At 48.5% G+C, this 24,652-nt stretch overlaps 1 protein-coding gene and 2 long non-coding RNA genes across 10 annotated transcripts in view; 1 reads left to right on the top strand and 2 right to left on the bottom strand.

Annotated features, from left to right (window-relative positions):
* ESRRG (estrogen related receptor gamma) overlaps positions 1-21,090 on the bottom strand; it is a 408,234-nt gene extending 387,144 nt beyond the window's left edge. For 4 of the 8 annotated variants that reach the window (XM_069800119.1, XM_069800120.1, XM_069800124.1 and 1 more), the window contains exon 1: positions 35-181. Coding sequence is in view for 2 of the 8 variants with exons in the window: in XM_069800117.1 (XP_069656218.1) it covers positions 20,774-20,775 (2 nt within the window). In the remaining 6 variants the exon portion in view is untranslated. Of the gene's footprint in view, positions 1-34; positions 202-20,773 lie in introns of those variants that run through there. The other 4 variants (XM_069800117.1, XM_069800125.1, XM_069800121.1 and 1 more) reach the window with 2 other exon arrangements.
* Positions 332-857, top strand: LOC138688564 (uncharacterized). Its single transcript, XR_011327439.1, has 2 exons — positions 332-499; positions 753-857. It is a non-coding gene; the product is annotated as an uncharacterized lncRNA (long non-coding RNA).
* On the bottom strand, positions 18,360-19,945 carry LOC138688563 (uncharacterized). The gene is made up of 4 exons (XR_011327438.1): positions 19,723-19,945; positions 19,589-19,631; positions 18,973-19,026; positions 18,360-18,865 (listed from the first exon to the last, which is right to left on the bottom strand). It is a non-coding gene; the product is annotated as an uncharacterized lncRNA (long non-coding RNA).
* Positions 21,091-24,652: the final 3,562 nt, after the last annotated feature.

Below are 24,652 nucleotides of genomic sequence, written 5' to 3'. Positions count from 1 at the left end.
GGTGCGGGGAGGGGAGGGGGGGGGCTCGCTTTACCTGGTCAGCTCAGAACCGCAGGCAGGTTAATCAGGTGAGTCGTCGGGGATTTTAAAGAAGCCGAAGCCGGTTTCTTTGCTAGGAAAGTCTACAACACCATGCAGGGACATTGCAAAATCTTTACACACGCCTCCTTTAACTGGGCTCCCGCGACCTCCGCCGGCGAGGGGGGAGCCGCCGGCGGGCGGCAGGCCGCGCGGCGCCGCGGCGGCGGGGCGGGGGGCGCGGGGGGCGGCGGCGGCGGCGGGCGCGGCCCGGCGGGCGGGCGGCGGCGGCGGGCGGGCGGCGGCGGCCCCGGGCCCCGCGGCCCCGGCCCCGGCGGCGTCCCCGGGCCTCCCTGCCGCCTTGGTAGCGCCGGTCCGCACTCGGCCTGACCCGGGACGTCACGCCGCCTGTCTGTTTTCTCAATGATAACTTGGCAGGAGAAGGGGGAAGCGGCCGGGTTTTTCCTGGGCTCGTTACCGGGTACGTGCACGTTTCTTTTTGCATGCGGCGCTTTTTTTTTTTTTTTTTGCCTTTTTTTTTTTTTTTTTTTTTTTTTTTCCGAAGCGAAATAATAATAAAAAGCCGGGACAGGAAATCCGGGGCGCGGCGGGGGCTGCCGCCCCGCGATGGTGGCGGCCGCTCGCCGGCGGGCGCGGGGGAGCGGCGGCGCGGGGCGGCGCGGCCGAGGGGAGCAGGCATGCGTTCATCTTTTTGTCTTTCATTTTACCTTCAGGGTGACATTCAGTGCCAGGCGAGCCTCGCCGGTCACCGCCAAGTCCCACCTGGAAAAAAAAAAAAAAAAAAAACCAAACCAAACCAAAAAAAAAAAAAAAGAAAACCACCCAAAAGCCAACTACGGAAAACGGGGGGCGGGGAGGGGGTGCCACCCCCGCGGCAGCTCGGATGCGGGCGGCCGGGTCCTCCGGCGGCGGACGGGACACCTCGCCCAGGGGACGCGGGGACACACACGCCGCCAGCAGGCCATTTGCCGGGGGGGGGGGGCGGCGGGGGGGCAGCGCACACACCAGAAGGAAAAAAAAAAAAAAAAAAAAGGCAGCCGAAATGCCGGAGGAAGGTAGGCGAGGAGCAGCGCTGCTGGCCGTGCCGCCGCACCGCTGCTGCCGTGCAGGCCCGGCGCCGCGCCCCCCCCCCCCCCAAATCTCCTGCAAGCCTCTGCAGGGGAAGGCTGGGGGGGGGTGTGTCTGGAAGGGGGGAGCCCCCGACTCCCGGCCTGGTGACGGCGGCGGGTGGAACTGGGGGGGGGGGCCCGTGCGAGGGCTGCGGGGCCGGCGGGAGGCAGGGCGGCAGGCGGGCGGCAGCACAATGGCGTCGGGGCTCCCGCCGACCCCGGCGGGGTTCCGTGACGGGCGCCTGAGCCATCCACCGCTCCCTGCCTCTGCTGCTAGGGTGGCCGAGCATCTCTTTCTGAAAGCAGGGCGGTTTGCGTTAAAAACGGGAGAGCGGGCTCGGGCCTGCAGCCAGCACCCGGGTCGGCGTGACCCCCGCGCACGCTGCCAGCGGCGCGGCCAGTCGTGGAAGGGGCTGGCGAGCCACCCGCGTTTTCTTTCCGTGGGTTTTTTGCGCTTTTGAAAGGCAAATCCTGTCAGTCTAGGCGCGCGGTCCCGCTAAATTCAGGGGCACCTTCTGCGTGTCGGGTGTAACTCGCGTGCACAAGTATTTCCAGAACTAGGCCTCGCTTAAAAAGACACCGGCTCGGACTGAAGCGCCTCCGTAGCTAAAGATCGGTTGTTCCCTGCACACTGTTAATATCCCAAACTGCTGAAACGCCACAGCACCTGCGCAGCGACCGCAGAGCGTCCCAGCGGTGCCCAAAGTCAAGTTTAGCTCTTCTGCGTTTTGCACCGCCTGTTTTAATAACAAGTTGCAGCACTGCCGATACACACGCAGCGAGCGCGGGGGAGTTCACGAAGGGACGCATGTAGCAGGGCTGAAACTAGATTATTTTTTGCAACTGCCTCTGTTCAGCCTTAATATTAGCATTAACGCTTTCATTTTCCTCATTTAAATACAATAAAGGGCAAAATTGCTTAATAGTGTTACTAATCAGGTTTTGCTATTCCGGTTGTTATAAGGAGATGGAGTCAGGGAGAAGTTAGTGCACACCTTTTCTGTTGCTGGACTGTGCTCTCAACAGCACCTTATTTGAACGGGCAAGATCATCTATTGCAACTGGAAGAAGAGTTGGGGGGGGGGGAGAAATCCTTCTCAGAATATAGTACAGTCCAAGCATCATTTTCAGGAGCCTGAAATTGAAAGCGCGCTTTCCCCCCCCCCCCCCCAACCTAAGCTATGCAAGATGCTTTCTGGCCTGGCTAGAAAGACAAGTTTGTTTCATGTTTCTGTTTTGGAATTGTTTTGAACTGCTTTTAGGCTAAATTCTTAGCAGTCTGGACTGTACTGTCTCAGCAGAGTACAGAGTACATTACTGATACATTTTTTTGGTAGACTTGAAAAGCAGTGTGTACAGCTTGACTGTTGTCTATATTTCGCCATTCATTTTTAAGTGAGACTCTTCTGATTGATGTGGGGAACTTGTTTGAAAGGATGAAGGGTACAGCGTAGCTACCCAAGATGCTACTTGCAATTATTCCATACCTCAGCTAACAGGGAGATTTTTAGTTGTGATTGTTACACTTTTAAAAGTGAATTAGTTAATCAAATTGCTATTTTTGGAATGCACTTAAAGGAACATTAAAGTGCATTAATTTCATTAAAATAAATAAGCAGATAGGTAACAAAATAAGTATTAGTCAAATAAGCAAGATCTCACCTATGGAGCCAAATTCAGCCCTAGTGAAATCAACTGGGCTGTGCTTGTCTGCAGCATATTTAATTTGGCCTCCACAGTCGAACAGCTGACACTTTATTTGGTTGTCAAAGGCGTGTATATTAAAAATGTGTGAGCCATGCTGCTTCTCCTGTGTGATTAACCTCTGAAGTTAAATTCACCTGTTTTCCATTTAGCTCAGCTGCACAGTCCTATCGCGTATGCAATTTTTGGTGTGCGTACACACTGGAGATGCAGAGGCATTCCCAACCCTGGTATTAGTCTAAGGAACGTGAGTTGTATCTGAAGTGAGGGTGTGACAAGGTGGATTTCAGCAGAGGCTGTTCACAACCAGCTGCGTATATGCTCCAGTTAATAGGCTGTACCGAAGTCTCTGCTACCATCTTTCATTACTGCTGTTATTCATGCCAGTGAGAGTAAAGGAAAGGTTGGTATGTCTATAATCACACATTCATTTGCTATGTAGATATATCCTAAGAGCCTCTCAGCCCAGGAAAATTATGCTGGAATAAGGTCGGATGTGAATACAAAGCAGAACTGTGTTCAGATAGCTTATTCATTCTGGGATGACCGAGTTGTTTCCTGGTTTCACTTAATCCACTTTCAAAGTGGATTAAGATAATTCAAGAAAGTGAATTCTTATGCTGGCATAAGATTTGTCTACACATGGTTTTAGTCGAAAATAATTACCACAGTGTACCTAATAAGTGTTTTGGAATAATTTGGTGTGTAGGCAAGTCCAAAGTCCCACAGGTGAAAACAACAGAGTTTAGTCTTTCTGTATAACATGAGGTTAATTTAGCCCAACGTTTGACCTACTTCTTTCCTTGTGAAGCATATTTAATTCATTACAGGTTTTTTTTTTCCTCAACAGAACCCCCACAACAGCTATGTATTTATGATCAATTCCAGGATAGCAATGCCATGTGCACTCCACTAAAAATAAACAATTTAACCAGTATGTACTCTGAGTACATTCTCCACTGCCTTAAAGTGGACAATAGGTTCTTTACTGGAGAAAATATCAGCTTCTCAATCGTAAATATTTTGAGCGGGTTGTTATAAACAAAAGGAAAACAAAAACCAAAGCTCTGTCTGCTCTGTCCTCTTAAACACCCATGATCCATTTGTACTTTGACTGCATATCATTCAAAGCAACAGCACCAATTCTAATTCAACAATATTAGTTCCTGAATGAAGAACCTCTCAGACTTGCTTAGAAGGGTTTACAGGACAACAGGGCCTTCAGAAGGCACCTGAGGAATAGAGAGCTAATTTATAGTTTGCTTACAGAGATCTGAATCGGGAAGAACCTACCTGAAACTCAGGCAGCTGCTCTGCTCTGGATCAGGGGTATTGTATCACTACTACCACTACAGGCATACAGGAAAGTTACCAAAATGAGAATGAGAACATACAAATTTTTTTTTAGACTTTGCGCCAAGCGGGAATGTACAAATTTTTTTGAGACTTTGCGCCAAGCAGAAAGTTTGTCAAATGTCATTCGGTCTGATTCTGTGCCACAGACCTCCTTGGGAAGAGAGCTGACTCTGACATGAATTAAGACTCCTAAACTTTAAACTTAAGGTTGGTTGTTGGGGTTTTGGGGTTTTGGGGGGGGGGGGGGGGGGAACAAAACAAAACAAAAAAAAACCTGGACAAGAAAGAAATTATGCAAGCTCAGCTAGTAAAACAGCCAGTTTTTTGAAAGAAGCATAAATATAAAAGCTAGATGATACAAATTGCTGCCCTTTTAAACATTGACATGGGAAAAGCCAATAAAAGCTAGGAACATAAAAAAACCCAACTCCTACTTTGTGTGAAAGGCTATAATGTGGGAAGGCAGAGGGTACAGAGGGGTCTTCCCTTACGCAGATGAAGCAGCCCCACTACTGCATGTAGTGGGCAATGATGCCACACATAGGATTCTCGTTCCTAAACTCGATTTGTGATTAGGAGCATGGCTTTGCTCTCCTGTGCTGGTCTTGGTTGAGGATATAGGGAATGGATTTCACGTACCCCTCCCTCGCACCAAACCTGCTTATTTAAGTAAGAAGCTTTCTGGTAAGAAAGTAAGCCTTGACTAAAGAAGGTAAAACATGGATAAGCATAAAACAGGAAATCAAGCTCTTGTATTCTGTCATGCTGAGTGACTTTGCCCATGGGTCTAGTCTTGATATTAAGGCTCAAACTAGACTAAGATTGAAGGTAATGGGAGTTTCAGACCATATAGGAGCATGCCTGATCTGAAATCCCACTTGTATAAACAATTGGATTAGATTATTTTACACTCTGCTTCCACTGAGGGGTCTCTGAGAGTTGGAGCCACCCGCAGTGGTGGCGTATCCCAGCTCTGCCGGACTCCTGTCTTTACAGGGGAATTACTCATCCAGTGAGGAAGGTGTCTTTAAATCTCTGAGATGATGCCACAACACGCGCAAGAGGAAATCTCAGTGCACAGCCAATGCAATGAAATAAAGGATCCTCTATGGGAATTGGTTAGTAGTGCCAATGTTTAATATTTGTCATAACAACCACCGACTGTTTTGTTTTTTGTTCTAACAATGTGAATTATGCATTAAACATTAATACAAGCGAGTGTACTTTTCTTTTGATCTTCAAGCATAATCATTTCTAATGAGAGTTTATACATGAGCATTGAAACAAATCCCTGAGTCATGTGCATTTACATTGGTTTTACTCTGTGGGAAAGATATCCCACATGGGTTACTCATGTCTGTAAAACATAACATACTTACAAATCAGAAGAAAAGAATGAGCTTGCATTTGGCTGTTGGAACATAAATACCTGCATAGACATTTGGCTTGTGCGCTAGCGGTAATGCAATGTTAAAAAGTTAATTTATCAGAGATCAGGATTTGGGGTGAGGCCCTCACCTGATATGAGATCCAAGTCTGCTCAGAATAAGCAGGCTCACTTATCTTCTGCAGTCTGGCTTCTAACAAGAATTGAGCCTGGTGTCAGAGGAATTTGAACTCTAAGAAGTAGTAAAGGGATCGGAATTTGGCTTGTTTGATATAGACAAAAGTTGCCACGCTGCCATCAGCAAGTAATAATATTGCATATCCGTAGCAGACAAACTGTACAGTGCTAAGTTGCACGTTTCGAGATGCCCTCAACAGCCAGCTGCGGTGCAGGGCTGACCCAGTCTGGACCAACTCTGGAACCTGCTTGGCCATATCTGATATCTGCTGCTCTCACTTTAACATCAGTCTCAAACATTGCATTCCATGAAAATATAAACACTATGGATTGTGTAACTGCCAAGACAGTTATTTAAACTGCAAACAGAATTTAAGCCCTTTCCCCTTTCACACACTACACAAATATTAAAATAACCAGTGATTAATGGTCTGCACTTAAGTAAGCAACTGTGCTGTATGTGCAAAGTACATATGACATACCGGGGAAACGACAGGTAGAGAACGGTATGTGATGGGATTGATTCCTTGGTATAGAGGTACTGACTACAAGATTTTCCAAATGCCTCTTGCCTTTCCAAAACAGATCTCAAAGCCAAAGGTTGCAAAGGAGGAATGGCTGCCAAGAAGGTATTATGTTTAATGGCAGATAGGCTCTACCTATGATTCAGGTCATATCTCAGGAATTCTCAAAAGCCCATTAATGTATTTTATTCTTAATGTGTAAGTGCTAAAGGAGTCCTGGAAGCCAGAGATCCAGGATTACCCCACATAATTCAGTGTTCTCACAGGACGCTACAGTCATGTTCCCTGCTGCTGCTTTTCTCTGGCCTGAATAACCTTAAATGCTGATGGTGGAGCTTCAAAAGGAAGAGCGGAAGAAGCCTACGCATAGAATAGTTTATAGACTGGAAGAAGAGGAAACATGAAACCCTTCATCCCTGAACTTGAATTCTCTTTAACTGCTATGTTTTATATAAAAGACAGAGGAACTGATACCATTACAGTTGAGAAGAAAGCACCTGTGACACTCCGTTATGGAACCCCAACACTCTTTGTATGAATTCAGTCTTCCCTGAGGTTGCAGAACTTCACCTGGCATGTTAAGTCAAAAGATGAATAGGTCAATATCAGCTCTTAAACAATTTTGGACTGAAGGATCTCAACTACCTCAACTCCATCTAGGCCCTGCTTGAAGCACATTGACATTAGCCAGCTTTAAAAGTTCAGTGAGTCTTCTGACTTTTCAGAATGCCTAAGTACATCCCCAGGCACACACAAAAAGCTGTACTTGCAAAGATGTGATAGATAAGGTAGAAAATGGTGCATGGAAGCGTGTAGGGAGGACTTTCTTAGCATCAGTCAGGGTGACAAAGCCTGTTGGACCACAGGTTCCCAGGCTGCGTTCACAGCCCTGGAATGCCTGCTGGAAACACTCCCCTGTAATTTAGCTCATTTGGTGTGCATTGAAGATGCTCGTTTCTAGAGCCCTAAGTGAAATGTGCTGATACTGAACACATCCTTCCCCTTATACCTGCAGGCCTCTAGCAGGTGGCCAAGAGGCTGATGGGAGGGAAAGGACACCAGTTTTAAACCAACTGTTTGTGATGGAAAATGATGAGAAAAGTAAAAAGATCTTACTCCACAGACCAATGCATTTACTTGTATTTAACTGCTTAACCCCAGCCAGAACCCTGAATTCCATTACTATGTATTAATGTCATGGTATGGTGAAGTGCTACTCAGTAATTAGCTGGTCAGGGCCACAAACCAGAAACCAGATATGCAGCCCATGAAAGCTGACATAGCTGTCGTGAGATCACTGGAGTCATACCAATTTATACTAGCTGGGGATCTGATCTTCCATTTCTAATAAAAAATTGAGAAATTGCATTTTTTTTCCATGATATTTTGGTCACATTATACAGCAATAGCAATAAAATAAAAAGTTATTTGTATAGCCAAGACAGAAGCAGAACCAATGCAAAATCTTTAGCAATGAAATCCTACAACCATGTTATTACATATTTCAGTGTTGGAGCCATGTGGATTACTGCTTAACTTTAGGGCAGCAAGGTAAGCTTGTTTTCTTGCCTCTGTCTTTTCAGTCGCCATTAGGACTGCAAACTTCCCATCCTCCTCGTGAGCTAATCTCCCAGTACCACCCCCGGGGAGAGGGGGAGAAGTTAGATGATGGGCGTTTTTCCATGGGCGGGTGTCTATATGTGAAGGGAAACATTTGAATTTTAATGACAATTTTGAGACTCTCGAAGTTAATTTCTGGGCAGTGCAGAAATTAGTGGGGCTTGCTGCTGCCAGGAGCTGCGTGCTCTCCTCTCCTGCTGTTAGCAGGATTACAGGTGCTCAACTTTTTGCAGAAATAAGTCCCAAAATATTGGGTCCTTCTCTCATGCCACAAAAGGCAGGGCGAGAGACCTGCTGCTATCAGGCCCAAGTGAGTTGCCCCAGTGCCAATGCAGAGCAACTTCTACAAAAAATTAGGGTAACTGTTCCAGGTTTATACTGCCAAAGATGTGTTCTCATTAGGTATTTATAGCACAGTAGCATTGTTCAGGGTAAGAAGGTAAATTTGTTAAGTGCTGTACAAAACATTTCGTCAGATAAAGTTCCTGCATCCAAAAGCCCTACAAAAATGATTGCGGAGGGAGCGTGGCAAACAACGGGATATCCTGGGAAGAAAGTACACCACTAATTGCAGCAAAGGCAGCCAGCTTCGGAGGCTTTTCCTACACGCAGGGTAATGATAGTTCTGCCAATGAGGCAAGTTGTTTATTTCCTTTTCAGTTATGATATTTCCACTGCATTACTAAATCACAGTTCATTAATAGCTTACAAGCATCAAGTTTATAAAGCTTTAGAAACCTTGTCGTATCTAAGGCAATATGTACCAATTTATCTAAATCTCTATAAAAATATGTAATCTAATAGGTTTGGGGTTGGTTTTTTTTTTAAGAAGTTTAGTAAAGGAGGGATAATTTTTGGTCTTAATTTTGTCTTCTTAGAAGATTCAGGAAGGAATATAAAGGCTAGTCCCCAAATCTGTATATATCTACTTGTAGATAATGAAATAGAAAATAAAAGATGCATCAAAATAGTGCCATTAGTCAGATGGCAGAGTTTCAACCATTTTCACCAAAACAAGGAGATCCACTGCAGAGTACTGTCTTTTCAATTTTGGGCTAGACAATCATAGCCCCGAATAGGTCATGAAAGGGATCAGCCTTCCCTGTGTTACCCCTCCGGTCAGATGGCAGCTCTGACCGAAAAAAAAAAGAAAAGAGGACAGACGTAGGCACCTGGCATTGCCTTCTTGCACAGAAAGAAGCAGGCAGGGAAGGAGGGAGCTGGTGTCCAGCCAGGGGTGGCAGGACTGACAAGCCGGGCTGCCAAGCTGGAGCGCGTCCTCTCTGTGGGCGAAGACGCAGAGAAGCTAACGTTGGGGAACTGCTTCCCTTGCAAACACCTCTGCATCCCCATTTGCCCTCTCCCGTGAGATGGCTAAGCATGCCTCTTATCTGGCTGAAAATTTTCAGCCTGGTGTTGAGCGTGTTAGTGTCTGTGTCCGCCAGCACAGTACAAGGCGTACATAAAACATCATTACTGCACATGTTCTTCAAGTTCCCTTACACTGAAGCCAGTTCTCATTTCAGTTACAGGAGAATTAAAAGAAACCTCAGGGAGACTGATATTACTGACTTGGATATCAAACCAGTTTTTCATAACTGACTAATACTATTCTTTATACACACTACCCAGAGTTTAGTTGTGTCCATTATTCACTTATTTCAATATGGGTAATTTTACTTAGGGCAATTTGTTGCCCTGTACTATTGGATACTATGGTACAGTTCATTACACTGGAGCAATTTTACTAGTTAGAAGACTTTACCATAATGTTTTGCTACTAAATTTCTGCTGAGAAGTAGAGCCACTAGCTCACGAACGCCCCATCTAAGTCCTTCTGGAGCCAGCCCGAGAACTCCAGTGATCCCCGCTCCAGCCCCTCTAAGCTCGTGAGGCTCACACACAAGCCCAGCAGCCACCCTCTCAGCCCCTGGGACATGGGTGTTCAGCTAAGACTACAGAAAAAGAAAAAACATGGCCACAATCAACAACCAGTTATTTTAATGGCTGTTAGTATAAAACCATATTCCTAACCCTTACTTGTTACAGCCAGATGCACAGAAGGATACACAATTTTGCCTTAACAATTTTTTTTCCTGCCTCTTTTGTGTGAATAATGACTTTTTAAGAGATTAGCGTATTAATTTCCAGTTGTTAGGAGGCTGTTGCTCTACATTCCTACCTGTGCGGATAGGATATCGCATTACTGTCTAAGTTACCAGGGCAGTATACTACCCAGAGTTAACATCCAGAAACAGTTTCTTCTATTCCAGCAGTACATGCTGCTTCTTGGCACAATTCTTTAGGTACAAGCCCAATGAAAATGACCCTTTACTATTTTCCATTATACCTCATTTTTTCTCTCTCAGCTTTATGCTGCTGCAGAGGATGTAAAACATGGGTTGCTAGTTTTCCTCCCTGTGGCCTCAGTGCAACAAATTACTATGCAAGAGCAATTCCAGCTGATTTCAGGTAATTCTGCTGTTACACATACAAATACAGGAGTTAACATTCAGGAATTTACTTGGGTACTGGAAAGACAAACAGGTCTTCCAGTCCTCATACAGGTGATCATAAGGTACAAGCTTTATAGACATTTGATGAATGAAGTGTTGCCACTAAATAAAAGCGAAGTGTCACAAAGCTTTGGAGGAAACAGTTGGAACAAGGTTTTAGTAGTTTGTGAAGGCATCATAAAATGCATGTGCTTTATGAGGCTACAACGTGTATGCAGCAGGTGTATGCAGCAGGTGTATGCAACCTGCTCTGTATTCCTAAATCCATCACCAACTTATCATGGGGAACTCAGGCTTCTGAGAGTCACTTCTCTCTCTGTGCCTCAGTTTCCTTATATGAAAGTAAGGGTTATGTCTTTGATACCCCTCAGATGAATAGATAAATTCACTCATTAAATGCCAACTATTATAATCAATCACAGGTTTACCGTGTCTGTTTTACCCAAACATTTGAAAAGATAATATCAAAATAAACCACTCATAAAAGTTAGGTGTGGTTGCAGAAGTTCCAGACTACGGAATATGAATGTCTATGATTTCAATGGACATGATGCCAAACTTACAGATCAGATGAATTTCAATGTGATTCTAAAGATATTAGCACTCCAATGACAAGTGATTTGGTCTGCATCTTCTACTAGCTTGGGAAAGATCTATGCCAGTCTCATCACATTCTCTCAATTATTCCCCCCCCCCCACTTAGAATATTTTTCTGTGAATGCTGTTTGCTATGAAACAAACAACAATCAAAAAAAACCCCAAATGCCCTCCATTTAAAGGTTGAATCTATTGCATGTTTTTCCTCTTAAAGAATTTTGATTTTGACATATTGATGAAAATTTATTTGCTAGGTAATGGGTAAAGGAACTGAGAAATAATTCAGTTACTATAGTCACTCTCCCTTACATGGGTCTACTACTGCTGATCCTTCCTTACATAAATGGAGCTGTGCTTAAGCAAGGTGGGATGCTACAGTATCAATAATTTCTTCATTCTACTAAGACAGACAACTTTGGATGCATAAAGTTCCTCTTTTGTGGCACTTCCTTTAAAGCAAGTTTGTCTCCTTGAGTCAATTTTTCCCTGGCTGTGATGTGAGAGATATATATACACACACACATATACCTATATCCAGCTGATTTACCCCATTGGATAGATATTATTACAGATTAGAAAAAGAAAAACAAAATACAAATTTATCTACTGAGTGTATAAGAAAAGTTGGTGTCACCCAAGTTAGAAGTATAAGCTCCATTTATTTCTAATTTTCCCTGAATACATGACCACCACCCACCCCAGAAGTACCTGATGTCAATAGCAGTACACATACGTGTACACCTGCAAAATCCTTTGATTTCCACATGTCTGTGAAAACCATCACTGGATTACTGTATTTTTTGCCATATGTAAAAAATTCAATCAGCCTAAAAATATTTAACACTTTCTGCTGATGCAAAGCCATCATATGAAGAGCTCCAAGTATCCTTCAAACATGGAAGAGTCCTTACACTATATCCTACTAAAACACATACTACTTCCAACATTTTTGAAGTGGACAAGATGAATAGGGAGGGAGGAGGGAAGAAATTATTCAGAGAAAATCCAAGTTAGAAACAGAAAAAAGATTTTCTAATTTATAATTCAGAAGTCTGTGTTATTTTCATTCTTTGTTTAAAGATCTATATTTTAAATTATGAATTTCAAGCATATTTTAGATGCCTTGCTCTTTTCTTGTGAGTACAAAAATAGGAAAGAATAAGGTAAAAAAAAAGTTAAATAGTGATCTAATTTGTTCAGAAAGTGTTGACTGATAAGGATATGCATGGAATTACCTAGTTTAGTTCTATTCGAACATTTTCCTAACTGGAAGAAAATGCATAAGTTCCATTAATGACAACTATTAAAATGGGTGAGGATGTTAAAGTTAGCAGCAGCTCATTGGCAGCTTCCCAAGACTGGCACCAGTGTAATGATTTGTATTTGATACAAATAAAAAAAAAACATTGTTATCCTGTATTTGGATAAAGGTTTGAAATAGTTAAAATACCAAATATGCCACTCATGGACACGGTAACTGTTTCCATTTGGGGAGGAAGGGGGGGGGGGCAACCTCCTACTACATGATAAGAAATATAAAAATGTTAGGCAGAAGTCTGTGAAAAAATTAAGGCCTGGAACCACAGTTTTCAACAAAGATTATGTTACTTCTATGTATATCTGCACAACAAAACCAAAATGCTGGCTGGGATTTCTGAGCATTTCCACAATCCAAAAAGTAAGAGGAAGCTATTCAAAGTCACGAGTGTTTTAGTGTTAACTGCAATGGAAACAGAACAGAGCCTTTATTTTAATCAGTTACTTAGAATGAACTTACATTGATTTATCATCTCTTCTCCCTCTGTGCTTAGAGCCAGACCCACTTATACATTACTGATGTACACTCAAAAAAAACATGCAGAGGCAATAACATACTATTCTTGCAAGTATTTTGAGGGAGGGAGACTGTGTGTATTTTGCCAGTGCCGTATCTCAGGGTCATGACTCACTAACAAAATACAGAGACATACCTATTTTTGTGCTTTGAATAAAAAGTCTTTTGGGACAGAATATAAATATAGGGAACTAATTTCTAAGTTTATTACTACTACTCTGTTTATTAAGAATGAGACAAATTTTGAAACAGATTAAATACCTAGATGGAAACATGTCATTATCACCAGTATTTGTTGCAAATATATTTACTACATTCAGTCAACATCCTACGTGTACTCCTGTACCTGCATGACGAAATGAGCTCCAGATCTCTCTATACGTGATGTAATAGTAAAAGAAAAAAAAACCAACCTAAATTGCTATTTATTCAGCAACTGAATCTTAGCCAACATATACCTCTATTTCCCATGGTTACTGATAATTTTACACATGTAGTAAGCACATAAGGCCCTTGTAACATTTGAAAGCCCGAGATGTGCATTATTCTGAAGAATCCCTTAGTTTTATTAAGTATATATCACTAGAATAAAACATGGGCATTTCCAATTAAAAAAAAAATCTTTTAATTTTTTTAAGACTAGGATAAACTAATAAAAGAAAAGAAATACAATATTAAAGTTGTTAACCCTCCATTCTCAACATAACTCCTATAGTTATATGCTCTCGTTTCCTTTCTGGCAAGCTCTAATTTTCTGCAGGGATGTCAAGGGGACTGCCGCTCTCCATTTTCCTAAAGTTAGCACACCAACATCAGCTAAATGCAGTACGACACGCTGTTTACCTTTTTTGTAAACTTAAGGCTTTTCCATTTAAGAACTGTATAAATGAATCAGTATTCATTCACACCTATACCTAGAAATATCTATTATAAAGCAGAGAGTGTTCATTTTTAATTTTCTCCTTATTCTGATTTTATGCCATATTCCTTTGTGCCGATGCTGTTTGGAACTGCTTAGGTGTAACAACAAGTGCAAGTGAAGTAAAAATGAAAACAATGTGTTTTTTCCCCTCGTTTGCTCCAAGTATTTATCAACAGACAAAGGTGATAAAAATTCAGAGGCAAAAGGTCTTGCCCAACATCTCACTTAAACAACTCAGTAGTTTGGCGAACTGCTACAACTCAGTAGCTTTGTCCCCTGCTCCAAAAATCAAGACAACAAAATCCCAAACCATCTTTACATATTTAGGTTTGCCCCCTGAAATCCAGTGCAATATTTAGTAACTTGTATTCGATGTCAGAGTTTCCAAGGGAAGTAGTAGGGGGTTGTCCATTGTTTTTGTTTGGTTGGTTTTTAATATATATAAACCTCTCATCTATTGAAAGGAAATCTATGTACGTCCATAAAAAGCACAAGCAAAAAGGGAAGATTAATTAACACGTGAATAAATGCAATCCCTCTTTCTTCAGTGGATGCTTTTGAGTCAGAAATTACTTTTTCTCATGCTGCAGAAACCCTCTATTTAAACAAGTACCCTCTAACATTGCTTGGCCCTCTCTTTGTTGTCATTACCGAGACAGAATCAACCATTATTGATCATACACAGTATTCTGTAAGATCCGCTTTTCCAATTAAATTTATATTCTCCTTCTTGGATGTCTGCTTTTATTTAGTTTTGAACACAGTTACAGCTGTACCTTTGTTAACTCCTGTGGCAGTAAGTCATTTGCAGAAACTGTTGCTCTCAGTAACATTAGCTATTACTGATTATAGTATTGCTTAAGGCAGGTTCCTTGTAAACGGCATTGACCATTTTTACCTGGATATTGCAACAACACATTACGAGCATTGGGATATAAACAGAATAGTAAGTAACGTGGCTGGCCTCTGGATTTAAGCAATAAACTAGTAGACTTGTGGCAGAGACACACTCAGCTAGAAAATCGAACTATCACCAAAGCATCCAATACGATGCCTGCGTCTTTCTCTACTTTGCTAGTGACCGATCATTACATTCAACCGTGAACCACGGTCTTAAATAATAAAGGTCAAAGTTTTCAAGGACAGCTTCTGGGTTTGCGTTTCCAGCTTGAAATACCTGAAGCTGGATTTTCCAGTTGCGAGGTTCCCAGACTTCTTGCTGAGATTGTATCCCCTCAACGTCAGGAAAAAACAAAGCCAGAAGAACAGGCCCCACATCACCTCAAATCAAAACCCATTTCATTTGAAAAATTGATCCTGGGGTTTAATAGCTGCCAGAAGGATGGTATGATCCCTATTAGCATACGTACATTAAAAAAAATCCCAGTCTAAAATGTTTATTTAGTCAACTCCAATCTTATCTCACCTCATTTCTAAACTTTGTTTGGTTTGTTTGATATCAGAAAAATGTATACAAATTCTGGAAATCTGACTCACTATAATAAACAATTTTAGCCTTTTTATGTAATACAAAAACTGTGACAATGATCTTTTAAAAAAAATCATTTTATAGGATCTCTACATATTTAAAAATAGTAAGTTTACACTATGCTGCTATAATTATTTATGGACATTCTCTTGATTACAAGAAATAAGAGAATTACATTCAGGGAGCTTTTCGGCAAACACTAAAGTGCTACCTTCATCTGTTATATCCTTGGTTATAAAGGTGGGAGCTTAACAGCGCTGTTAGGGAACTCTTCCCGGAGTTCAGGTCTCAGACCTGGCTCTGTCTGTAGCCTGTTGTGACCTACTCCACTGCACCATGCTAAAACTTCCTTCTACATCAGCTTTCCTAATACCTAACTCAGGCAAATAAAGTGTTTTCCTACTTGGATATATCAGGGGGAAAGGGAAGAATACTGTGATAACTGATATTTGCAAGTTGTTGATGATTTCTTAGTGCAAGGTAAAATAAGCTTGTAGTTCTCTAGCATTTAATTATGATTAGCAAAGGCAGGGGGGAGGCTATAGCACACCGTACCGAGCAAAGAGGTTTTCCTTTTCCAAGGAAGTTTTATTATTGTTGTCAATACCAAATCATACTGTCTGATCTCCCTTTAACCGTGCTAAAGCTGTCTTTTAAGCTGCGATGTTGTACGAGGATTTTCCATCTGCTTTGAAAGTAAGCGCCAACTTGTTTAACTCCTGACAACACTTTACCATAGCCCTGTCAAGCAAGCAGGGAGAACGCCGAAAAGAAAGTGACAAAGCCAAATCCTTTCTGGGTTTGTGCACCTCGGACCAATACGTGTGCCCTAAAATCTAACATTCAGAAATTCTTCATCTCTCTGACCTACCGCCTCATCTCATTACAATATGTTCATCGATTATTATTTTTTCCCCCTTCCCCACCAGAAAGGACGGAAAGGACGGTTGCCCACCAGAAGGCTTTCCAACGGGGACGAGGGGGTGCCCGGCCCCCAGGGGGTGCGCTGTGGCCAGGGGACCCCCGTGTCCCCCTTCTGCCCCAGCATCAGTGCAAGCGCGGCGCGTCCCCAGCGCGACCCACGGATCCTTGGGCAAGTCAGACAAAGCGACAGAATTTGGGGAACGGCTCGGAGCCCCGGGAAGGGACCCCCGCCTCTTTTCCCTGCTCCGGCAGCCACTTACTGTAATTCCTCAGCTCTCAGCAACTTTTCTCCGCACCTCCAACCCTCCCTCGGAAACTTAGGGCAAACGCCGAGGAGAGGGAGAACAAAGGGGCAAAGAACAAAGAGCCGGGGAGGGAGAGGAGGGGAGGGAAGGGGCGAGCTCCCCCCTTTCGGCTCAGCCCGGGGACCCTCCGCGCCCGCCGCCGCCGCCCCCGGGGCAGCCCTGCCCGCCCGCCGCGGAGCCCCAGCCGGCGGCTGCCGCAGCGGGGGAGCCCCGCGGGGCGTCCCGGCCCCCGGGGTGGCCGTGGGGCCCCCTGCCCGGGGCCTGAGCCCCCCCCCCTTGCGAAGGCTCAATCGGGGTCTGGTTCGTGCCCGACGGCGAGGCGCCCGCTCCTGCCGTGCCCTCAAGAGCACCGATGAAGTAACTCGGTGGGAGGCTGCCCCGCTCCCCCCGCCGGGCAGCCCTACCTCCCCGCCCGCCCCCTCCGGCCCTGCCCGAGGCCCCGCACCGGCCGGCCGCAGCCTCCTCCTCGGCGGGTCCCCGCGGGAGGTTCGTGGCGGGGGGGACGGGACGGGACACAGGACCCGCTCTCTCCCCGGGAGAGCAACACGTGTCCGGCCCCAGACCCGCCGTCGGCGCTTCCCAGAGCCGGGGCCGCTCCGCGGGGCGACGGCTTTCGGGGCTTTTAGGGACCGCAAGAAACCGGCGGGCAAGCGACCAAAGCGAGGCAGCTTGTGCGTTTCGCTGCAGAGGTGCCGGCCGCCTCGCAGCAGCGTTAAACTTTTGTCCAAGTGTCACCAAGCGCCGGGTTTGGGTGGTCCTCTGCCCCTGCAACACGCCCTCACCCGACGCGATCCTTTCGCAAATCTCCTGCTCCCTCTCCCAGCGGTTAAACACCCTTGAGGAGCCGCAGGTGCCCCCGTTACCTGTTGCTCTGAGGCCCCTGCCCTCCTATCGGGGCTGGTGGTGTTAGGTCTTTTCCCACTGGGATCGCACCGTGCTGGTGGCAGCGGGCCGGGAGAGCCCGGCAGAGGTGCGAACCCCGGGTGGCTGCGGGCAGGGGGAGAGCGAAGCGGGGGGAAGGTTTGGGCAGGACGGGCACCGGCAGCACCCCCAAAAGCAGCGAGCGGTACCCCGCGTTGCTGCCTAATTTCGGAGAGGAACCAAGGGGGGAGGGAGCGGCAAACAACGGCTGCGAGCGGGCAGGGGACTAATCATGTCATTAGGTTACCTGGGGACCACATGCGCTAAATGCCAGCCTGCAATTACCTTTTAGAGAAGGACGGGGAATTATCATTATTCTTCTCGGGCAGGCATTTCCGAATTAAAGAGTTAATTGACGCCGTTCTTCATTTGAGTAATAACCAAAGGGAACCCGAGCTTTACCCGAGAAACTTTCAAAGCTTGGTGGGGTTGTTTCTTCCTTTTTAATTTAAGCTAGAGGTGAGCTAGCAGAACCTCACTTTCCCGAAGACGAAATTAATCTAGTCCTTAACCAGGAGTGGAAACGAGCAGCGAGCGCGGTGCTCTCCCGGAGGGGATGGGGACGCCCGCGGGAAGCGGTCCAGGAGCGGTTCGGGGGTTCAAGCGGGCCGGGCGCTCCCTGAACCGGCCCCGGGACGCGGCAGACCCCGCGGGGGAAGAGCCCCCTCGTCCCGCAAGCCCCTGCCAGAGGCAACCCTCATTCGCCAAATCAGGGAAAGGTGGGGAACGAGAGAAACTGTTTCAAACCCTGAGGTTCGCAAAGGAGGAGCGTGAGGTGCAGCTGTAACACGCGTTTGCGTGAAGCGCTGCCCTGAGAGCGGGAGTAAAACTTCAGCCCGGCCGGTGCCCTTAGTTAACTAAAGCCAATTACTTGCCTCCATATAAAAGGTTTCGCGTATGGTCACACGTGAGGAAATAGGAGAGGCTGATGAGTCTGTTTTTGTTATGATTTAATCAAATAAATTAAAGGAGAAGAGTAAGGATACGCCCAATTTGGGACTTAAAAAAAAAAAAAAAAGCATTAGTTTTGAAGGACGCTCTCTGTCCAAACCCTTTCCTGCTGCACAGAGCAAAGCGAGGCTCTGGGACTCCACTCATCTCATTACTGCTGGTTGTTTGGGGTTTTTCTTTTCCTCCTAATGGAGCGACCTTTCACAAGCGATTGCAATTTCGGGGGGGAAAGGGTGAGTAGGTGCCAAAACATGCTGGGGGTGGGGCAGAATTTTGCGTTTCAAGCAATTTAGCAGACAGCAATTCTGCTTACAGCAGAGAGGTAGGTGGATATTTGAAAACATCTTCCACCGGGGTGTCCTACTTTAGCAATTCTAATTAAAACAAGGTTTAGCAGATGCAAAGAAAGAGTAAGCTTCTTGCTTTATTTCCAATGGGCGTGGGGGATACCGTCAGGCACAAAGTGCTTCCAGCTTGTTCTAACGTGCACCTTTGTTTAAAAAGGGAGAAAAAAAAAAATCAAGCTCGTCCTCTGATTTCAACTAATGTATTTTTAACTGGATTTCTTTCCTCTGCTTTGTGTGATCTGATACCTACCGTGTAGCCCTGGCCCACTTTCAGCCCTGCGGGTGCCCTGTATTGTGTGCGTGTCTGAAAGAAAAGGGAAAAGTCTTCCATCTCACCCTCTTGTGCCCTATACCTGTGCTTGGGAATTGAATCTTGTCCAAGCCAGGGTTCAGCAAAATACGGATCCTATTCCTCTTCTCGGTGCCTAACCCGAGAGGAGCCGTGACTTTGTAGGTCCAGCCTGGCTAGCATGGCTATGGCCGTCCGGCACCTTGAATCAATAAAGCAGCCGGTTTTCTGACGCTTCTTTTCCACGGCTGCTTATTGAAAAGGAGGCTTTACTGCCACCTATAAATAGCGCTGGATCCAAGTCACTTTTATTTTTTTTCCTTCCCCCCCCCCCCCCTTTCCCTTCCCCTACGTAAAGCAGCAAAGTTCCAACCAAGACACCGCAAGTTCTTCTTGCTGTTTTGCGAGGGCTCGCCTCCGGAGGGGCTGTGCTGGGGGTCCTGGCACCAAAGGCGGCTGCGCTGCTGCCTCTGAAGGGAGCGAGGGAGTCCGGCGGACCCAAACCCAGACACGCACCGGCTGCCTTTGAACTTTGTTCACAGGCATGGGAGGGAGAGGAACAAATACCGATACTCACCGTGCTCTTTGGCTTTCCAGGTGTAACTCCGGCTCTCCCTCTTCTTTGTGTATAAATGAGCAGAGGTTACATCCCGGGCACACAGTATAATGCCCTGGATAACCCCGACCCTGTTAATTTAATGCTACGCTAACCTGAGAGTGTGTGATTGGAGCTCAAGTGTCGGGTTAGAAAAGCGCCTCTCCGTGCTGGAAGCAAATTCGCCTTCTCTGTCCGCACCCCTCCTTTCCACGCGAAGTCTCCCAGCCCCGCATTCCTCCACAAACCGGGACACCTACCTTTTCGAGAGCCACCTTTCCTACTACAGATCGCATTCCCCCACCCCCCTCCCCGGAATCTTAACCCCACGTGCCGTGCCCTGCCTGCCGCGCGGGGCTTGATTTCACGCACCGTGCCCCGCCGAGGTCTGGCGCTGCCTGAACAGCGCTTGAGCCCTCGCGTGGGGGAAGGAGCGCAGGCGTGCGGGGACGCGCTGCAGCCCCCCTCGCACCTGGCTACCGGGGAGGGCCGGGGCGCTCCCCCTCTCCCCAAAATCGCCCGCAGCGCCCGAGGGAGCGGGCTGCTCTCCGAGCGCTTTCCGCCTGCCCGCCCGGCGGGCCGGGAGCTGAGGGACGGTCGGTGCTGGACGCGGAGCCAGCAAAACCCCTTAGCCCCGCTCGATCTCTTTTTTTTTTCCCTGTAAATTTCTCTTTTAATTCCCCCAAATGGGGTTTGATGAATACAGCTCGTTCCCCGCGCTGATACCAGGGTAATAATTGTCAGGAGGGGGGGTGTCGGAGCGCTCCAGGAAAAGAAAAGCGGAGGAAGAGGGAGGGATACAACCTCCGTTATCTCTCTGTTACTAATTCCCAGCCGGCTCGGACTCAGGGGACAAGGCGATCGCTTAACAAACCCTCCTCCTCTCCCTCCACCACTCCTTCCTTCCTTCCTCTTCTCCGGCACATTTTCTCCCCCGCGCTCGCCCACGTTTCATTCCTCCTCTTCGGGAGGAATAAGCCGTGCAAACTCAAACTAAAAAGGGGGGAAAAAAAGAAAAAAAAAAAAAGGAACGGTGGGTGGGAGGGAGTGAGACAGGAGGGGAATAAAAAAAAAATAAGAAAGGGGAGGGAGGAAGAAAAGGACAGAAAGTGTCTGTGCCTGATCGCTGACCATCTGTGCAAAAGGTGATCATTGTTAGGTACTCACATGGCTGGTGGCAGAGCAGCTCTTAGCAATTAATAAGTCTCTCAGCTTGAGCTCTTCTTTCCCCTTTTTGATGGTAGCGCTCTCTGTGTGTCTCTCTCACTCACGCACACACACACAAACCCGCTCAGATGCTTCAGGACCGGCCACTTTGCGAGGGGAACAACACGGGAGGGTTTGTATTACTCCAGGTTCGTGTGTGTAGCCTATAAATAGCGAACTTTTTGATGGAATCAGCTAACAAATGAGAGGAGAAGGCGTAATTTTGCGCAGGGAGCCCCCCTTTCTCTTTGCAAGATTAAAACCCCCCAGGCAGCAGACAGAGCTGAAGTTGTGGGTGTGTGGAAAGGAATTTCACTTTATTGTGATCGTGCGCGAGATTTTTGTTTGTTTGTTTATTTGGGGGGTTGTTTTTGTTCCCTCCCCCCCACCCCCCATACGTTACATCCTCCCTCCCTGCCTTCCCAGCCAGGGGCAGGGACTGACCCGGATTAGCACCGACTTTAACTCCAAGTTGGAAATACGGTGCGTTTGCGAGGGGGCTTGGGGGGTTGCTTTTTTTTTGGGGGGGGGGTGGATGGTGGTGGGTCGTGAGGGGGGTCCACGCGATGCCGGGTGGAAGGGCAGGAGGCGGGCAGGCAGGCTTTCCTGAACGTGCCCACGCTTTGAAACAAGCAAGTGGGGAACAGAAAGAAACCAGGTGGGAATTACTGGGGGGAGGGGGGCGTGGGGGGTGTTACTTCGGCAGGGAGAAAGCGTTCGCCTGGGGCTTTGGGTCAGCCACGGAGCGAGGACCCACTCGAGAGGAAGCCTCGAGACACGCGTGGCCCTGGGGCTTCCGCGCTCCCGCGGCGCGGCCCCACGGCACGCGCGCTCCCCTCCCTCCCCGCCCACGCCGCGCCTGCCGGCCGGGCGCGCGTGGGCGCCGGGCGCGCGCCCGGCGGCGCGAGAGCCTCGTCCTTGAGCGCGCCCCCGCGGCCTGGCCCTCGGCGGGTGGGAGGGCGGCAGCCCCGCACCCACCCCCCCACGCCCCCCGCGCTGCCGCCGCGGGAGGGAAGCGGCGGCGGGGCCGGCCCGACGGCTCGGCCGGGAGAGCCGCCCCCCGGCACGGGGAGCCCCCGGCTCCAGCGCCCAGCCTGGCCTTCCCCGGGAAAGAGCCCTCGGGCTCGTCGGCGCCGGCCCCCTCTGCCCTCCCCCGCCCCGTGTTTTGCTGATGGGGCTGAGCGGTACCGGCGGTTTGGGCCTTCCCGCGTCACGACGGGTCCCTCTCTCCGGAGAGGACGTTGATCTGCGGGCAGCTCAAGGCTGGGTCCCTGTCAGCAGAGGGGCTGCCGCCGGTAAGGATCCCACCGCGGCAGCTATGAAGAGGTTTTCTCCCCTGACAGGTACCTGACAGGGCTGGCCGGGGAAGAACTGCTGACCTGTCTAAAGAAATATATCTGTGTCTCCCAGAATGGCAGGACAGATGGTGCCGGTTCGCGCCGTGGCGGCTTCTCTCGATGGCACGCACTGAGCGGAGTTGACGAGTGTTTTTTGTTTTTTACGGCAGGGAGGTGGCGGTGCCCTCAGACACCCCGTGGCACGGACTTTCTGTGAAATGTCCGCTCCGCGACGGGCGGGCGTGCCGCGGAGACCTGAACCGGCAGGGCGGGGGGGGGGGGCGGGGGGCAGCGGCAGCGCTCCCGCCTGCTCCTGCCCCGTCCACGCATACGTGACCTGCCGCAAAAACGCCGAGGAAAGCGGCTTGCGGCACGATCGCTAACGCCGGCTGCGGCGCCGCGCCCCCAGTTGCCCCCAAACTGGCCCTAAAGGGCGTCCCGCTCTCGCTGAGCAACCCCCCCCACCCCCGCCCCGCGACGCCGGGCAGGGACCTCGGCCGGCCCACGGCTCGGCCCCACGCGCGACACGCTGCCTTTGTGCCGCCCACGGGCTCCCTGCCCGCCGGCGCGGTCCCGCGGGGACGCGCACGAGTCGGTGTCAGGCAGCGCTCCCCGGGGCGGGGGCGGGGGGTGCGGGCAGCGTGTGCGCGCTTTGTGCACCGCAGGCAGCCCCCTCACGCATTTAATCGCTCCCCTTCCCATAGCTCTGCCGGGGCGGGGGGGTCGGGGAAACGCAGGCGCGGGGAGGTGCGGCGGCCGTACGCGCAGCCCGTGGGCGGCGGGGTGCCCCCGCGCCCCCCCATCCCCGGGGGGGTCTCCCGCTCCCGGGAGCAGCGGGAGGCGACCCGAGCCCCCCCCGGCAGCCCCGCTCTTCCCTGCGCTCTGCGCCGGGCGTGCTACAGCCTCTCCTCTGCCGGGCTCCCGCATCCTCCCAGGTGATTTTTAGCCTGGCGCGCCGGTCTACCCGTACACGTTTCCAATCTCATGGCTCATAAACTATTAGCAAAGGGATTTCATTATTCACCTTCTGTATCCTACAAAGGAGAACAAAAAAAAAAAAAAAAAAAAAAGATACGCGCTCCTAGTAACAACGAGCCCCGGGCTGGGTTTAAATCACAGCGCTCTCCGCCGCCTCGGCGTGCAGGGCGGCGGGCTGGCCGGGCCGCGGGGGCCGAGCCGAGCGGGGCCGGCGGCCGCGGGGACTCCGCGCCCCTCCGCGGGGTTGCTCCGCCCGGCGCTGGGCTCCGGCCGCTGCTTATGGTCCCGGAGCGACCGAGGAGGTCAGCCTCGTACGGAGGAGGCAAAGCAAAACCGTGAATTGTGTGTTACTAGACGCGGAGAAAATATTCCGGAGGAAAGAATAAAATCTTGGGGATGAAAGGACGGGGCACGGCGGCCTGACGCAGCCTGTTTTTCCTTCTTTTTTTTTTCTGCAATAAATAACATCAGGAGTTGTTTAGTTCTCCGCCGGAATCTGACAAATTACTCTCCGGGGTGTGAAGTCCAAGCTCCCCGGTGCGATGCGGCTGGGGGAATGCATTGCGGCGAACCGAGGGTCAGAGCCCGGGGACGGCGCGACAGGACGCGGGAGGGACCGGCCGAGCCGGGGGGTTCGGCGGCAGCAAACCGCCGCACCGAGGCCTGCAAAGAGCCACCGGCAGGCTGAGCGGCAGGCAGGGGCAAACGCACGCCTCAGCAGGGCGACTGTAGAAACGTAGGACCCGATCCAGGCAAAGTTACGGAAAGCCTGGGCTTGAGACAAGCAGAAATGTTAATACGGCGACAGCTAAGTTAGTTTCTATCTTTTTTTCCTTTCTTCTTCTTCTTCTTTTTTTTTTTCCCCTTTAAGAAATGGGATGCAAAAAAGTTTAGACCACGGGGTAATTATAAAAACCAATATAGCGAATTTTAGAGAGAGACCCACTTCGCAATTTTACACCGAGGAGCAAAATATTCCGGTGAAGTCTGGGGTCATCACCGACAATGGAGCAATGTTCCCTCCCTGTTTAATATACATGGGGTGGGAAATGAAGGGAAAACATAGCTAGCACCTGTAGTGCCAAAGGAAAAAAAATATAAATCAAATTACTACATCATATTTTGGGGCTATTTTGCAGGACGCTCTTCAAAAATAGACCCATATTTAATTATATCTCTAATGATTTTTCTCTGCGCGACTGCTAGTTAATAGTAAGGAGGAAATGGGGTTTCTACTGAGTTTTTACATTCTGATATCTTAAAAAAAAAAATTCCTTACGTGTTAATCACACATCTGGGACTGCAAGCGACCAGTCTGGACCAACTTTTAATTAACACGTTGACCTGCCGAAGAAGCAAACTCCCTCAAAAAAATAAAACATACGTTATACCTATACATACATTGCCGGATCGGCGTGGCCCCTGCCACCGCCCCCCGCCAGGGCCGCCGCCGCCCGCGCAGCCGCGCAGGATGCGTGGGGCTGCGCGGGCGGCGGCAGCGGCCCCGGCGGGGGGGGTGATGGCC

Source organism: Haliaeetus albicilla, chromosome 13 (assembly GCF_947461875.1).
Source record: "Haliaeetus albicilla chromosome 13, bHalAlb1.1, whole genome shotgun sequence".
NCBI lineage: Eukaryota > Metazoa > Chordata > Aves > Accipitriformes > Accipitridae > Haliaeetus > Haliaeetus albicilla.
Note: the sequence above shows the minus strand (reverse complement) of the source record. Positions and strands in the feature narration are given on the sequence as shown.